This window comes from Cetorhinus maximus, chromosome 11 (genome assembly GCF_964194155.1).
Source record: "Cetorhinus maximus chromosome 11, sCetMax3.hap1.1, whole genome shotgun sequence".
Classification (NCBI taxonomy): Eukaryota; Metazoa; Chordata; class Chondrichthyes; order Lamniformes; family Cetorhinidae; genus Cetorhinus; species Cetorhinus maximus.
In genome coordinates this window covers 87,079,535-87,095,746 of record NC_135889.1, presented here as the reverse complement: position 1 = coordinate 87,095,746, position 16,212 = coordinate 87,079,535, and the positions used below count along the sequence as shown (strand labels likewise).

Sequence of the window (16,212 nt, the reverse complement as noted above, 5' to 3'; positions counted from 1 at the left end):
AAACTGTCTAAAGAGTCGATTCCTTTCACGATATGTTCCAACCACCACCTCACATTTTACAAGGCAAGTGTAGTCAGTGCAAAAGCTTTAGATTTGTACCTCCACAGGTCGTTAATGAGAACCATAAAATCGTAAATAGGAGTAGGCTGTTCAGCCTGTTGAGTGAGCCCAGCCTCCATTTGATAAGAGCATAGCTGATTGTCCTTAAGTCCACTTTCCTGCCTGTGCCCATAACCCTTGACTCCCTTGACAATCAAAACTCTGTCTAACTCAGACTTGAATACATTCAATGACCCAAATTTCACTGCTCTCTGCAGAAGAAAATCCCAAAAATTAAAGGCCCTCTGAGAGAAGAAATTCCATCTCCTCTCTTTTTTAAATGGTAGATCCCTTATTTTTGAACTGTGCCTCCTAGTTCTAGATTCCCCCACAAAAGGAAACATCCAGTATTTCCTTTGTAGGACCCCTCAGAATCTTATGTTTCAATAAGATCACCTGTCATTGTTCTAAACTCCATGAGTATAGGCCCAACGTGCTCAGCCTTTCCTCAAAAGACAATCCCTTCATCCCAGGAATCAACCTAGTGAACCTTCTATGATCAGCTTCCAATGCTTGTATATATCCCTCCTTAAGTAAGGAAACCAAGCCTGCACGCTGTACTCCAGGTGCATTCTTACCAATGCCCTGTACAGCTGTAGCAAGACTTCCCTACTTCTATATTCAATACTCCTTACAAAAAGGCCAACATTCTATTTGCCTTCCTAATTACTTGCTGTACCTGCATGCTAACATTTTGTGATTTGTGTACAAGGATACCCAGATCCCTCTGTACTGCAGCATTCTGCAGTTTCTTTACGTTTAAATAATATTTTGCTTTTCTATTCTTCCTGCCAAAGTGGACAACCTCACATTTTCCCAGATTATACTCCTGCCACATTTTTGCCCACTCAAATTACCTATATCTCTTTGCAGACTTTTTGTATCCTCCTCAACTTGCTTGCCTACCTATTTGTATTTTCAGCAAAGTTGGCTATAGTGCCATCTGTCCCTCATCCAAGTCATTAATATAAATCATAAATAATTGAGGGCCCAACACTGATCCCTGTAGCACTCCACTAGTTACAATTTGCCAAACTGAAAATGACCCATTTATCCTGACACTCTATTTCCTGTTAGTTGGCCAATCCTCTATCCATGCTAACATATCACCCCCAACACCATGAGATCTTGTCTTGTGCAGTAACTTTTTATATAGCACCTTAAAGCATGCCTTTTGGAAATCTAAATTTACCCTTTATCTAAATTACCCTTTATCCATCCTGCTTGTTATATCCTCAAAGAACTCTCATAAATTTGTTAAACATGATTTCCCTTTCTCAAAACCATGTTGACTGTGCCTGATTGTATTATGATTTTCTAAATGTCCTGCTACTAAGTTGTTAATAATGCATTCTAACATTTCCCCAATGACTGATGTTAGATGAATTGGCTATAGTTTCCTACTTTTTCTCTCCCTCCATTTTTGAATAATTGTGTTAAGTTTGCGGTTTTCCAATCCACTGGGACCTTTCCGGGATCCAGGGAATTGGAAGATTATAACCAATGAATTTGCTATCTCTGCAGCCACTTCCTTTAAGACCCTAAGATGCAAGGCATCAGATCCAGGAGACTTGTCAGCTTTTAGTCCCATTAGCTTTCCTAGTACTTTTTCTCTAGTGATTCTGATTTGTTTTAAGTTCCTTGCTCCTTTTTGCCTCTTGATTTTCTACTGTTCTTGGATTGCTTTCTGTGTCTTCCACTGTGAAGACATGCAGAATACTTCTTCAGTTTCTGTCATTTCCTTGTTTCCCATTATTAATTCCCTAGTCTCAACCTCACACTTACTTTAGCTACCCTTTGTTATACTTATAGAAGCTTTTACTGCCTGTTTTTTATACTTCTTGCTAGTCTTCTCTTATACTCTAATTTCTCCCTCAATTTTTTTAATCCTTTCGTTTCTAAAATTTTCCCAATCTTTGCAGCATTGTACATCTTTCATTGATTCCATCCTTAAATTATTTAGTTAGCCATGGATGATGCATCCTTCTTGTAGCATTTTCTTTCACAATGGAACATATCTTTGTTGAGGGATATAAAATTTCTTCTTAAATGTCTGGCACTGCTTCTTTACCATCTTACCTTTTAACTCACTTTCCCATTCCATGTAGCCAACTCTTTCTTTATCCCCTTGTTTGCCTTTATTTAAGTTTAAGCCACTAGTTTCAGACACAAATTTCTCACTCTCAGACTGAAGTTGGAATTCATGTTATGACCACTCTTACCTAGAAGATCCTTTACTATGAGGTAATTAATCCTGTCTCATAACACATTACCAGCTCTAAAACAGCCTGTTCCCTGGTTGGTTCCAGAACACACTGTTCTAAGAAACTGTCCTGACTACACTCTCTGAACTCATCCTCCAGAGTACCTGTGCCAATTTGATTCATCCAATCTATATGAAGATTAAAATCTCCAATTATTTCAGTAGCTTTCTTACAAGCCCCCATTTTTTCTTGATTTATACTCTGTCCTACAGTGTAGCTACTGGCATGGGGCCTATAAACCACTCCCATCAATGACAACTTTCCTTTGCTATTTCCTACCTCCACCGAAACTGATTCTACATTTTGATCCTCTGAGCCAAGATAATTTCTCTGGCAATTTATTTGTATTTCTTCATGTTTGCAATGCAGTATTCTCTACACTGGGGAGAGCATTTTGCTAAGCATCTCTGCTATCCTTTAACAAGATTCTTGACTGCCTTGCAGCTTGCCTCATGAGTTCCCAGTCTGACATTTCTATCTTTGGCAATTGTGTTCTAACACACTTGATGAACAATATCTCATCTTCTGTTTGGTTTGAACTTTGGCTCCAGCATCTTGCCTGTCTCCTCCATTTTTCTGATGAAATGTCATCGACCTGAAATGTTAAACCTGTTCCTCTTTCTACAGCTGCTGCCTGACCTAAGTTTTTTTTTTCCATCACTTTGATTTTATTTCAGATTTCCAGTACCTGCAGTGTTTTGCTTTTGTCATGCCACTCTCATGTCTGTTTCATCTTCTAGCCAGTATATTGGCATGCTCTCTCTCTCTCTCATGCCTCTTTACAGCCTAATTTTGTTTATTGTTCAGCTATTTCTTACCATTTTCTAGATTTTTTTTTAAGAGAGAATAAACCTGCTCACAGACTATTAAAAGCCATAAACTAACTACTTTATGATGTACCTGACTTGCAACCTTTTGTTACTGCTTGTCGTCTCAATTTTATCTGGTCACATGAAGTAGCTCATTAATTTCCCAGTTACAACAGTAGCTTCAGTGCTATTGTGCCTGCCGATTGAGCAGTGGTTTAGCAAGCCCAACAGTACCATCAGCAGGCTTAAAGCGGAATTGCAGCTGTTCATAAAATCCACAATTGCCTCAATTATCCAGCCTACAGTATCCTCTAAAGATAAAATGAAATAAAATTTTCAGTTGGAAAATGTACCCTGGTAAGTCAAAAATGTTCAATTTCTAAATCATGTATCACTTTGTGTTCTAGAAAATTTATGTCAAATGTTTATCTAAAACAACTTTTTGTTTAGCATCCAGAACACACACTATTTTGGTGTGTTTTGGATTACATTATGTTGATGTGAATTAAGCATGTTTATTATGAAAAATATATATTTTTTGAAGATTTGTGTTTTTGCATGGAAGGTGGGGGATAATTGAGTGATGAATGCATTCATCTTTCTGTGTGTTATCCTACTGCAAATATTCCATTCCCAATACACTGTCCTTTCCATATGTCATTATAGAATCATAAAAATATTAATGGCTCTGAAGGAGGCCAGTTAGCCCATTGTATTCATACCAGCCAAAAAAAGTTATCCAGCCTAATCCCATCTTCCAGCTCCTGGTCCATAGCCCTCTGGTTTGTGAAATCTAGAGTGCATATCCAAGTCTTTTTTAAATATGATAAAGGTTTGTGTCTCTACCAGCCTTTCAGGCAGTGACTTTCAGACTCCACCACCCTCTAGATGAAAAATTTACTCCTCAATTCCCTCTACAAAATACATTAAATGTATGGTCCTGTTTGTTGACCTCCCTCTACTAATGGAATTAGAGTGGATAGGAAGGACCTATCTTAGCACCTCAATTTTGTATGCCTCATTTCCCCTTAGCCCCTGTTCTCAAGGAAACAAAGCCAGCCATCATGGGTAAAATTCTCCATTCCTGGCAACATCCTCGAAGATCTCCTTTATACCTGCTCTAGTGAGATCACATCCTTCCTGTAATGTGGTGGCCAGAAATATGTGCAGCACTCTAGCTATGTTCTATACAATTCTAGCATAACCTCTTGCACTTGTGCTGTCTGCCTCCGCCAAATAATGAAAAGTATCCTGAAGGCCTTCTTCCTATCCTTGTATTACCTGTCCTGCTACCTTCAAGGATCTGGTGGGCATGCAATCCAAGGCCCCTCTCTTCCTCTAAACGTCCCAGAAACCTACCATTTATTGTGTATTCCCTTGCCTTGTTTGTCCTCCCAAAATATACTACATCACACTTAGCTAGATTGAATTCTGCCACTTTTCTGCCCAGGGGACAAATCTATTGATATCTTCCTGCAGTCTATAACTTCCTTCACTATCAGCTACATGGCCAATTTTCATATCTTCTGCAAACTTCTTAATCGTGCCCCTCACATTTAAGTTTAAATCATTGATATATATTAGTACTGAGGCCTGTGGAACCTCACTGGAAGCAGCCTTCCAGCTTCCTGTCAGTGAGCCAATTTTGGATTCCCTTGGATCCATGAGCTTTTTTATTTTCTGACCAGTCTGACATGTGGATCCTTGTCAAAAAGCTTTTCTAAAATCTGTCTAAACTGCATCAAACCCCCATAACCTCTCCCTGTCACCTCAAAAAAAAATTCAGTCAGCTTAGTCAGACACAAGCTTCCCTTAACAAACCCATGCTGATTGTCCTTGTTTTTTTAACAGTATTTGTACTGTATCTGAGAATTTTTTCCAATAATTATATCTCATGATTTACATTTTCACTAATCTGTTTTATAGAACAACTTTAATCTTCTAATAGCTAACTGTCACGGAGGTCAATCCATAATAATCACTATATTGGGAGAGATAGCGGCATGGTAGTAATGCCATTGGATTGGCAATCCAGAAGTCCAGGCTAATGGACTGGGGACACAAGTTCAAATCCCATCACGGTAGCTGGTGGAATTTAAATGCAATTAATTAAAATAAAGGAAATCTACCATCCTTACTTGGTCTGGTCTACATGTGACTCCAGACCCACAGCAAAGTGGTTGATTCTTAACTGCTCCCTGAAATGGCCTAGCAAGACATTCAGATGTGGCAATTAGGGATGGGCAATAGATATAGGCCAGCGATGTCCACATCCATTAAAGAAAGAATTTAAGAAGAAAACCGAGCTCATTTAACTGTTGTAACTTAACCAAAAATGAATTCCCCCCCCCCCACCGCAAATTTCAAGTTTTCCCATGAGGTGGAATAATTAAAACTGGTCACCTTTAAATATACCAGTAATTTCACAATTTTAAAAAGACTGGTGCGTTGTTCACTATACAAAATTTCTGAATAATGGTGGTGAAGAGGAGTGCCAGAGGGGCCTGACAAAGAACAAATTGATGGTCTTTTGACCCAGATACAAAATTTCACTATTTTACTTGCAAAAGGATGTATAGTTCAGGTGCAATATTTAATTATATCCTGACTGATTTATCTTCTTTTTTAGGGTTATGTAGTTTGCCCATCTGAGAAAAGATTCCTCTTGCTCTTCACTTTTCTAAAGAAGAACCGTAAGAAGAAGCTCATGGTTTTCTTCTCTTCATGTATGTCTGTGAAATATCACTATGAGCTCTTGAACTACATTGACCTGCCTGTTATGGCAATTCATGTGAGTAAAAAAAAAACTTGCCAATTTTCTCCCCATTTCATATCTGATATTGTTGCTGGGGTATGGTTTTAAATCCAACTAGCCATTATTCACATATGAGCCATGGTGATGAGTGTTGTGTGCAGGTTATTTAAAAATCACGAGAAATTTCAATATGCTTGATCCTGGTATACTCAGCTATGCTTTCAGCATAGTCACTAGATAGCGATCAAGAGTGGGAACTCTAGCCTATTTTCTCCTCCCTAATGGTTGGGCATTTAAGGCTATTTATGATAGTCCTAGTGATGGCACTAAGATCAACTAACTTAGCACAGAAGAGGCATTGGCCTTGAGCCTCCCTTGCTGTATACGATTCAGCTGATCAATGATCAAACCTGCTGAACGACAGGAGATGGGATCTCTCTTGTGTCTTGACTACATCGGATAACTTTGAATATGAATGCTACTGCGTTTTGTATCAAACACACCAAAATAGGTAATGGAATATATGGAATAGTTTCAGTTCTTCTCCTTTATGGTAGTAGTGATTTTCTAGCTGGTTACCTGGAGAAAATAACTATATTTTATAGAACATGTTTAAAAAAATTACATTTCTGAACTATCCATTGACTGTATACTTGGCTGCAAAATTTTCATTTGTTTAGAAAAAAACTTGTCTATGTTGCTTTATCTGAACTTTTTTTTTTAAGAATTAAGATGCGTGGATGATGCTGGCAGGTGACATTTTATTACTATCTGTTATTTAAGCCTCTCCACCATCGACAAGGCAAAAGTCAGGAGTGTGATGGAATACTCTCCACTTGCCTGGATGAGAGCAGCTCCAACGACACTTGACAAACTCAACACCACCAGGACAAAACAGCCAGCTTGATTGGCACCCCATCCACAAACATTCACTCCCTTCACCACCGATGCACAGTGGCAGCAGTGTGTACCATCTACAAGATGCACTGCAGGGACTCACCAAGGCTCCTTAGACAACACCTTCCAAACCCATGACCACCACCGTCTTGAAAGAAAAGGGCAGCAGACGCATGGGAACACCACCACTTGGAAGTTCCCCTCCAAGCCACTCACCATCCTGACTTGGAAATATATTGCTGTTCCTTCACTGTCGCTGGATCAAAATCCTGGAACTCCCTCCCTAACAGCACTGTGGGTATGCCTACACCACATAGACTGCAGCGATTCACGAAGACAGCTCACCACCACCTTCTCAATGGCAATTAGGGATGGGCAATAAATGCTGGCCTAGCCAGTGACACCCACATGCCATGAATGAATTAAAAAAACCATCTGTTGTGGTCCTGGTAAGGAGTTACCAGGTTTTAGTTGCAATTGGGTGATGACGTAGCATGGGCCTAGATTTGGATGTAGGCTAGAGTAAGGGTTTGAACTCATTTTCCTGAAAACTGAATCCCTCATTTATGAAATGCCTTTCACATCATTGGGCTGTGCAGCACTTGGAGCATCCCAGTTGGCCAGGTAACAGAGTGCTCTTGCATTTCTTTGAATAGTGCCAAAGATAGCGCCAAATGATTTTTTTTAACATGGACCTGAAGGAGGAGATGCTGGTTTAATTTTTCATCTGAAATATGGTACCAACTTTGCATCACTCTCAGGCACTGAAGTGTCTACCTAGATTATGGGCTCAAATTCTGTGTAATTAATGGTTACTAAAAACATTCCATAATTCAGTTTACAGAATGTTTTGAATATCCAAATGCAAATCACTTATCTTAATTGTTTCTCTGAATTTTCTTTGCTCAATATTTTTAGGGAAGGCAAAAGCAGGCAAAACGTACATCCACCTTCTTCCAGTTCTGTAATGCAAACGATGGAATACTGCTGTGTACCGATGTCGCTGCCAGAGGGCTTGATATTCCTGAGGTAGATTGGATTGTACAGTATGACCCACCCGATGATCCAAAGGTATAATATTTCCATTATAAAATGAACACTAAAGTTAGCGTACTAATTCTAAAGCTTGTTAGCAGCTTTCTCCCCAGGTTTATTCATATGTCAAAGAGCTTCAAGCCCGTTAGCTTCCTCCAAATGTGAAGTACATTTGAATGGACCTGATTAAATGTTTATTTAAACACAAAATAACTTTTATTCAAAACAATATGGCCTGCGAGTGCGCTGCTGTTCTGACCTATTTGTTGAAGACAGCCTCCTTAGCCTACAGTTAACCATTGGTGCGGGACTGGAGTCACATCTAAGCTAAACCGGATAAGGATGGTAGGCTTACCAAAGGAGATTGATAAGCTAGTTGAGTTTTTATGACAATTCAGCAACTTCATGATCACTTATTTCCATACTATTTTCAAAACAGAATTCAGATTCTCAGACTACTATTCTCAGAACTCCCATTCTCTGGATTACTAGTTCAGTAACATAACCGCTATACTACTTTCTTGTTCCTAATCATTTGAAAGTAGGGACAAGTGCAAGTAAATAGACCATTGGCTGAAAAGGTTGTAATGGTTGACACTCCGATGAGAAGTAGAGATAGTGATAGGATAACAAGTTTAAATTGGCAATTTCCATTATAATGTCTTTGTTATCTCTAAATTTGAGTCTTCCAATGTTCACCTGACCAGCCTCCCATTTTCCACCCACATAAACCTGAGCACCTTTTTTTTATTTGTTCATGGGATGTGGTTGTACTGGCTAGGCAGTATTTATTGTCTATCCCTAATTGCTCTTGTCCAGAGGGCGCTTGAGTCAATCACATTGCTGTGGGCCTGGGGTCACATGTAGGCCAGACCAGGTAAGGACAACAGGTTTCCTTCCTTAAAGGACATTAGTGAACCAGATGGGTTTTTACAACAATCAACATGGTTTCATGGTCATCATCAGACTTTTAATTCCAGATTTTAATTTGATTCAAATTTCACCATCTGCTGAGGTGGGGTTCGAACCCCGGTCCCCAGAGCATTACCCTGGGTCTCTGGAATACTAGTCCAGCAACAATACCACTTTTGTGATAATACTGCTTCCCGATAAAACTTACATTGACTTATGGTCCAGCAATGCCTCAATTTTAAAATTCTCATCCTTGTTTTCAAATCCCTCCATGGCCTTGCCCCTTCCTATCTCTGTACCCTTCTCCATCCTGCAATCCTCTTGGATCTCTTCAATTCTGGCCTCGCGTGCGTCCCAGATTTTAGTCTCTTCACCATTACCGGATGTGTCTTCAGCTGCCAAGGTCCTAAGCTTTGTAATTCCGTCTCTAAAGCTTTCCTATCTCCTTTAAAGTGCTGCTTAAAACCTAAAGTGCTGCTTAAAACCTACCTCTTTGATCATGCTTTTAGACCTCTGTCCTAATGCATCCTTATGAGGCTAATATGTGATCCTTTAAAACTGCCTTGGTCACAACAAGACAAAAACAAAGGAATTCCATTTTAAATTGAGTTAAATATTTGTTGGTTTTGAATGTTGACAGCTTCACCTTTTTTTATTTTGACTATTAACAGTATGGAGATGAACATTTTTATGCAGCTTTTGCTGGAAAGATGTATGCTGTACTTCTACCCAAATTAAAGTTCATTATGTACTAACATTTCATTATCCTACTAGGAATATATCCACCGTGTGGGTAGGACTGCACGAGGAATTAATGCACGAGGACATGCATTACTTATTCTGAGAGCAGAAGAACTGGGTTTCCTTCGTTATCTCAAACAGGCCAGGGTAATTGTTGTTTGTTTTTGCCCACAGATGATTGATGAGATTTAATTCAAGATTAGAAGGTTAGCTAGTTAGAAATTTTGATAGTAATTAAGTAATTCAGAATTTTTGCTTCTGATTTAGAAATGATTTATGTTTATAAGAATGAATGTAACAACCTAAATGTTTAATGACCTAAGTATTATCTGCGTGTATTGCATAATTTCTGAATCCTTTTAAGACTAGGTCAGTCTGATGATCTTTGAGCCAGCACAGACTTTGAGTCCCATTGAAGTATTCAGGAACTCATTGTTTGAAGGAAAATTAAGAAATTAACGGTGACTCCAGAATACAAACTTCCTAAACCTGTAATCCGTAGTTTCACCTTGCTGGTTCCTGTCTCTGGTTTAATGGTGACACAGTGATGGTGAGAAGTGGGAAGAGATTCAATTATAGAAACTTGGAAACAGTTGTAGTTTTGCTTTGTCTATTGATGTGACCAGGAGTTTGTCTAAAACAAATTGGCTTTGTAATAGAAAGAAAGAACTTCTGTTGAGGCTTTATAAGGCTCTGGTCAGACCACATTTAGAATATTGTGAGCAATTTTGGGCCTCGTATCTCAGGAAGGATGTTCTGGCCCTGGAGAGAGTCCAGAGGAGGTTCACGAGAACGATCCCAGGAATGAAAGGCTTAACCTATGAGGAATGTTTGAGGACTCTGGGACTATACTCGATGGAGTTTAGAAGGATGAGGGGGGATCTGACAGAATACTGAAAGGCCTGGATAGAGTGGACGTGGGGAAGATGTTTCCATTAGTAGAAGAGAATAGGACCCGAGGGCACAGCCTCAGAGTAAAGGGAAGACCTTTTAGAACAGAGATGAGGAGAAACTTCTTTAGCCAGAGAGTGGTGAATTTATGGAATTCATTGCCACAGAAGGCTGTGGAGGCCAGATCATTGAGTGTATTTAAGACCGAGATAGATAGGTTCTTGATTGGTAAGGGGATCAAAGGTTACGGGGAGAAGGCGGGAGAATGGGGTTGAGAAACTTATCAGCCATGATTGAATGGCAGAGCAGACTCGATGGGCCGAATGCCTAATTTCTGCTCCTATGTCTTATGGTCTTATATAGACCCTTTTATAATCTTGGCATAGAAATGCATGTCACAGCCAATGAAGTACTGTTGAAGTGTGGGCACTGTTCTAATGTCAGGAATGTCACATCTATTATGGTAAGCATATATTCAGAGATATTTTGAGTTATGTTTCAGTTGCTGGCACAAATATATAGTGTCACCTTCACAATGCTAAATTTTATTTTGATAGGTACCTTTGAATGAGTTTGAGTTTTCCTGGAGCAAGATCTCAAACATACAAGTTCAGGTAAAATTCTACATTTCAATACAACCATGTTGTGAGTAATATTTTCAAGTTTTTTTTACAAAATTTTGGATTCAAAAATGAGGCATTCTCTAGTTTCAATTCCATTCATGAAACTTCTGCGCAAGGTAATAAAATTAATCCTTTGAATTGGAACTGGATTTGCTTACAGTCCTGTGATTTGTAAAAGCCAGGACCAAGTCCAGAAAAGATACACGAGAAAGGCATAACTCTCTGAACATGACTAAATTTGGTGGACAAGTGTCTTGTCCTCCAGAAATCAAATAAATGGCTATAAATCACAAGTACAAATAAGCAAACTGCTTCTGAATTAAGATTAAATGTGCATTGATGTTTTGTACATTTAATATTGTCTGCTTTTGAAAGTTTAATTTGTGCAGTAGTCCTTTCTGGTGCATATGGTATTATGGTAATAAATATTGACGCAGCAACTTGCAGTAAAATGTAACAAGCTTGAAGATTTCTGTGGTTATCCTTTACTCTGCATTCTTGCTCTTTGATACTGCATGGAGAGGAATAGTTGTCAAATAGCTGCTGTAACAAAACTCCGTTGCTGTCTGAAGAGCGTTATTTAGTGGGATCTGGGTGTGGAAACTCCACATGAGATGAACGGCCGAGGGAGACCTGATGCTGAGTATAATAGGGAGAGTAAAGTGATTTGTAGTGAGACATAATTGATCTACAAACTTATTCAGCCTCTTACTAAACCACAGTGTTTCAGTATAATGGTACATTGCCTGGCAAGCTCATAAACATTCAGTTTATTGTTATTCAAGATTCTGTAACTTCAATAGTGTAATTCACTTTTTGTCAATAGAACCATATTTTATATTTTGTAGAACATACAACACCGAAGGAGAGTCAGCCCATGTTTATTTGAATAGAGCCCCATGAGTAGCTTTCTTCTTTCCTATGCACATTTTTATTCTTATTGCTACTCCAGATGGGCTTATCTTTTGTGTGTTCATTCTGACTGCTAAACTCGAGGAAGTAAGTGACTCTAATTTTGCCCATTGTTCATGTTCATCTGTACACATTAAAACATAGGGGCAATCATTTGGGTTCCCAGTTTCATCCTCTCAATTCAGCAGAAATCAAGTGCAGGAGAGGGAGAATTGTGCATAAGTTCCCAACATGGAGCACCCTCCACCCCCTCTGTTAGGAAGTATAGTATTTATGAAGATGGTATGATAAGAAATGAGCATACAGTTTGAAAATCAGAGGTCAGTTACTGCTCTAGTTGACTACAGTTTCCTGTTGATTGTCTTTCATTTTTCATCAACTTCAATCTAAACATGTTTTTGTTTTTTTCAGCTGGAAAAACTAATTGAGAAAAATTACTACTTGCACAAATCTGCACAGGAAGCCTACAAGTCTTATATCCGTTCCTATGATTCTCATTCTCTCAAAGAGATCTACAGTGTCAGAACCCTGGATTTGCCCAAAGTAGCACTCTCATTTGGCTTCAAAGTACCACCATACGTTGATCTCAGTATCCTTTTGCAATTGTTATGCTTTCTCTTTTTTAGTAGTGCGTTTTTAGGTTTAAATGAGTTATATAACAGCATTACCTCCCTTCAAAAAAAATTATTTTACTGTCTCTGGTTTTCTGGCACTCTCAGAATGAATAAACACTGTTTCTAAGAGGGTGGAAGCCATTTCAAGTGAAGGCACTGTATTTAATGGGAGACTGTGTAGCTGTAAAAAAAAAAATGGTACATGTACCTGTGAGGTGTTTTTATAGTTTAAGATTTATTTTTGTAACCAATATGACAAAGTGAAAGGTACTTTGAGATGTTTACGAACTTTGGTTTCTTGACCAGTTTGTCTCAGTCACCACTTTCTTGAAAATAGAATTAGATGCATTGTTGATTTGCCTCTCAAATAATGCAAAATAAGTTAGAACACTGTTCCAGAATGGCTAACTGTTAAACACTGTGGCATATTTATGCTAAAATATTGACCCAAGGAATGATTAAATCAGAAGTCCCAATTGAAAACGAGATGTTTATCGTGTCCATAAATAGTGTTTTTTCGTCACCTAATTTAGTTGTCCATTTTACATAATTCCAATTTTCAATTCACATTTCCCCCCAACCCCCATTCACCCAATAGCTAGTTTTGGTTTGATGATAGGCAGTCTTGGGCATGGGACAATCACTACTGAACCAAGCTTGTTCACATCAACAGCACAGAATTACATACTACAATATATAAACAGACCATTCAGCCCAACAGGTCTGTGCCACCATTTATGCTCCACATGAGGTTTCTTTCCACCCCTCTTCATCCAGCCCTGTTAGCATATTTTGCTATTCTTTTCTCACTCATGTTTACCTGGCTTCCCCTTAAATGCTTCCAGGCTATTCATCTCAACTATTCCTTGTGGTAGTATTTGAGATGAGTACATATTTTAGAAAGGCTGGCTGGATGGCTCGAAGGATTGACGTGCATGGCTGTGTTTTTCCGAAGAGGGTGGAGGGGCAGTTGCCATTCCAGTCCAAGAACATTAGGGCTAGTCAAACCACCTCTTTTAATGTTCCTTCTGTGCACTCTCCCCTTGTTACCCTTGGGTTGAATTGGCTAATTTAGCATAGCCTATAGATCAAGCCTCAAACTTTTCTGATAAATGTATGTGGTGTTCCAATGAATAAATGCGCAGAGGTGTAGTGTGTGTGTGTATATATTGTGTTTCAATTGCCCGAGAAATTCAAACTTCCAATGGGCAATTGCCCTGCACAGCAGATGGTGAAATTTGAATCCAACCAAAAACCTTGGGTTAAAAGTTTGTTGATGACCACAAAACCATTGCAGATTGTTGTAAAAACCCATCTGGTTCACTAATGTCCATGAAATCTCTCCTCACTTGGTCTGGCCTACATGTTACTCCAGACCCATAGCAATGTTGTTTACTCTTCAGTGCCCTCTGAACAAGGGCAGTAAGGGATGGGTAATAAATACTGGTCTAGCCAGCGACATCCCATGAATGAAATAGGCCTCGGGTACCCATTGTGCTACACAGATTTTGCCCAGCCTGAGTCAGAAGGTCGGGTGAAATAGGAGCAGCTGGATTTCAAGGTAAGTAATTATAAGCAGAGTGGCAGTCCGACTCAATTGCCACTCCACCAGTTACGGGCCAATAACTCAAGTTATGTGCAGATCTGGCCGGTATTCTGAAAAGATGAGGGAAAAAGTAACTTACTAATTGTAAATTAAGCAACATATCTCTAGTCTATCAGTTTGACTCAGTAGTAACAACTTTAATTTTAATTCTGTTTTGTGTTCTACACCTTCAGTGTCCCATGTCTGAACTTTGTCATTAGTTTGGAAATGGTGCTGGAGAGCATTTCTTCCCAATCATTCCTACAATAATTTAAACCTTTTCTATTTGTAGTTTTTTCTTAACCAGTGTACTTTAGATGTGAATTCCAGCAAAGGAATGAAACTGAAGAAGAGAGGCGGTGGAGGTGGATTTGGGTATCAGAAGGCCAAAAATGTTCATAAAGCGAAGATCTTCAAACAAATTGGAAAGAATAAATCAGACAACAGACAGTTTTCCCGTTAGATAGCCTTACCACAACTGCAAAATTCTTCGTCTTTTTAAAGCCACAAGCTTTCTGGTTATCCAGCTTTGGCAACTTTCTTCAGATCCATACTGATTAAAGCAATCAGTAACTGACTCATAGTCAGTTTTACTCATGTTAAGCTATTATTTTTACATGTTTACTCCTTATAGAATTTACTATTTAAATGAGTTTAATTTGAACATAAAAGCCCTGTTTATAAAGAACCTTTAAATTGTGACTATAGAATAATATTAAAGCTCATTGACAGATCTTGTATTCAGGTTCAGCAAAGTATTTCCCATTCAGCTGATGTGTTTTTCAAGAAAACATTTAACAGGACCAGAGACATTGCTAGCTTTGTGTCTTGTTGGATAAGTAATCTAGAGATGTGTATAAAATTGTCTACTTTTCTGACTATAATAAACCATTCCATGTTTGTTTAATCTGCACATAAAAATTTAATACAGTGTCACCCAAAAGAGGAGAAAGTTATTAGGATATCTTCTGTTGAAGAGTTTGATGCCATTTATGGTCTTCGAGCATTTGCAGACTATACAACTTGGTTCTTGTTTAGCAGTCCCATTTTTTACTGCATTTACAGCAATGTGTACTGTTGTTAGTTTGTCTCCTCAGTTTATATTCTAAAGTTATTTCTTTTCCTGAACTATTTGATAAATTTTGTATTTTGCTTTTGTTTATAATTTCATTTCAGTTTGAAAATAACATAGGGTTCACTTTAGTATTTAGTGTCAACATCAGATATAATGGAACCATGCTTTCTAAATTTTTTCCTGGTGTGACCCCATTTTAATACCTCACACTTTGAGTGACACTAGGTGGAAGTGGGGGTGGTAGCTTCAGCTGCTGAATGGGGGGGTCGGGGGGCAGTGGCAGAGGAGAGAAGTTCAATGTGGTGAGAATTAAACTGCAAGGGTTTTATCAAAAACAAAACACCAATCACGGGCTTTTTTTTTGCAGCACTAACTGGGCCTCAAAGTTCAGTGCGTTTGGCTACACCCACCACTAGAAAGCAAAGCGAAGATTTGAAGGGGTCTTGCAGCTGTTAGCATTCAGTCAGAGCTCCAATGGCAGTTATTGCTGCCTCAGATCTTGCAACCCCAAAATCTTGCCTCGAGAACCCACAGTTTGGGAAGCCCTGCACAAGAGGCGTCCAAAAAACTCTGTTTTACTGTTTTAGGAGAAAGTAATCTTGGAAGAATGTTCTCCTAGTATTAATGAAAATTCAAGTTAAATGCATACCACATGTACTGGATCTGGGAGATAAGCTGACAGTTATACAAATCAAGGCTGAGTAGTTTCACAATTGGAATGTGAGCTCAAGCTGTTGGTGCTAGGTTACAAATGTTTTGGACAGTTTGGGCCATCCTTCCAGTAAGGTTCATTCAAAGTTGTATTCTGACCCCAGCACTGATGGCAGCAGCTATCATTGGAGGCAATAATTGGATATTTACATTTAAACCTTTCATTGGAACCTTAAGTATTTCATTGTTTTAGGATTTTAGAACCATAGAAAAGTTACAGCACAGAAGGAGGCCATTCGGCCCATCTTGTTCATGCCAGCCTGAGGACACCCAGGTGCCCTTTCTAATC

The 16,212-nt window shown here is 38.8% G+C and overlaps 1 protein-coding gene across 1 annotated transcript in view; it reads left to right on the top strand.

Annotated features, from left to right (window-relative positions):
• The window catches only part of ddx18 (DEAD (Asp-Glu-Ala-Asp) box polypeptide 18), a 28,025-nt gene extending 12,936 nt beyond the window's left edge, over window positions 1-15,089 (top strand). Inside the window, exons 9-14 of the mRNA XM_078552404.1 lie at window positions 5,802-5,963; window positions 7,743-7,895; window positions 9,546-9,659; window positions 10,961-11,017; window positions 12,350-12,527; window positions 14,455-15,089. Of these exons, the coding sequence (XP_078408530.1) occupies window positions 5,802-5,963; window positions 7,743-7,895; window positions 9,546-9,659; window positions 10,961-11,017; window positions 12,350-12,527; window positions 14,455-14,600 (810 nt within the window). The 3' untranslated portion in view covers window positions 14,601-15,089. The remainder of the gene's footprint in view (window positions 1-5,801; window positions 5,964-7,742; window positions 7,896-9,545; window positions 9,660-10,960; window positions 11,018-12,349; window positions 12,528-14,454) is intronic.
• Window positions 15,090-16,212: the final 1,123 nt, after the last annotated feature.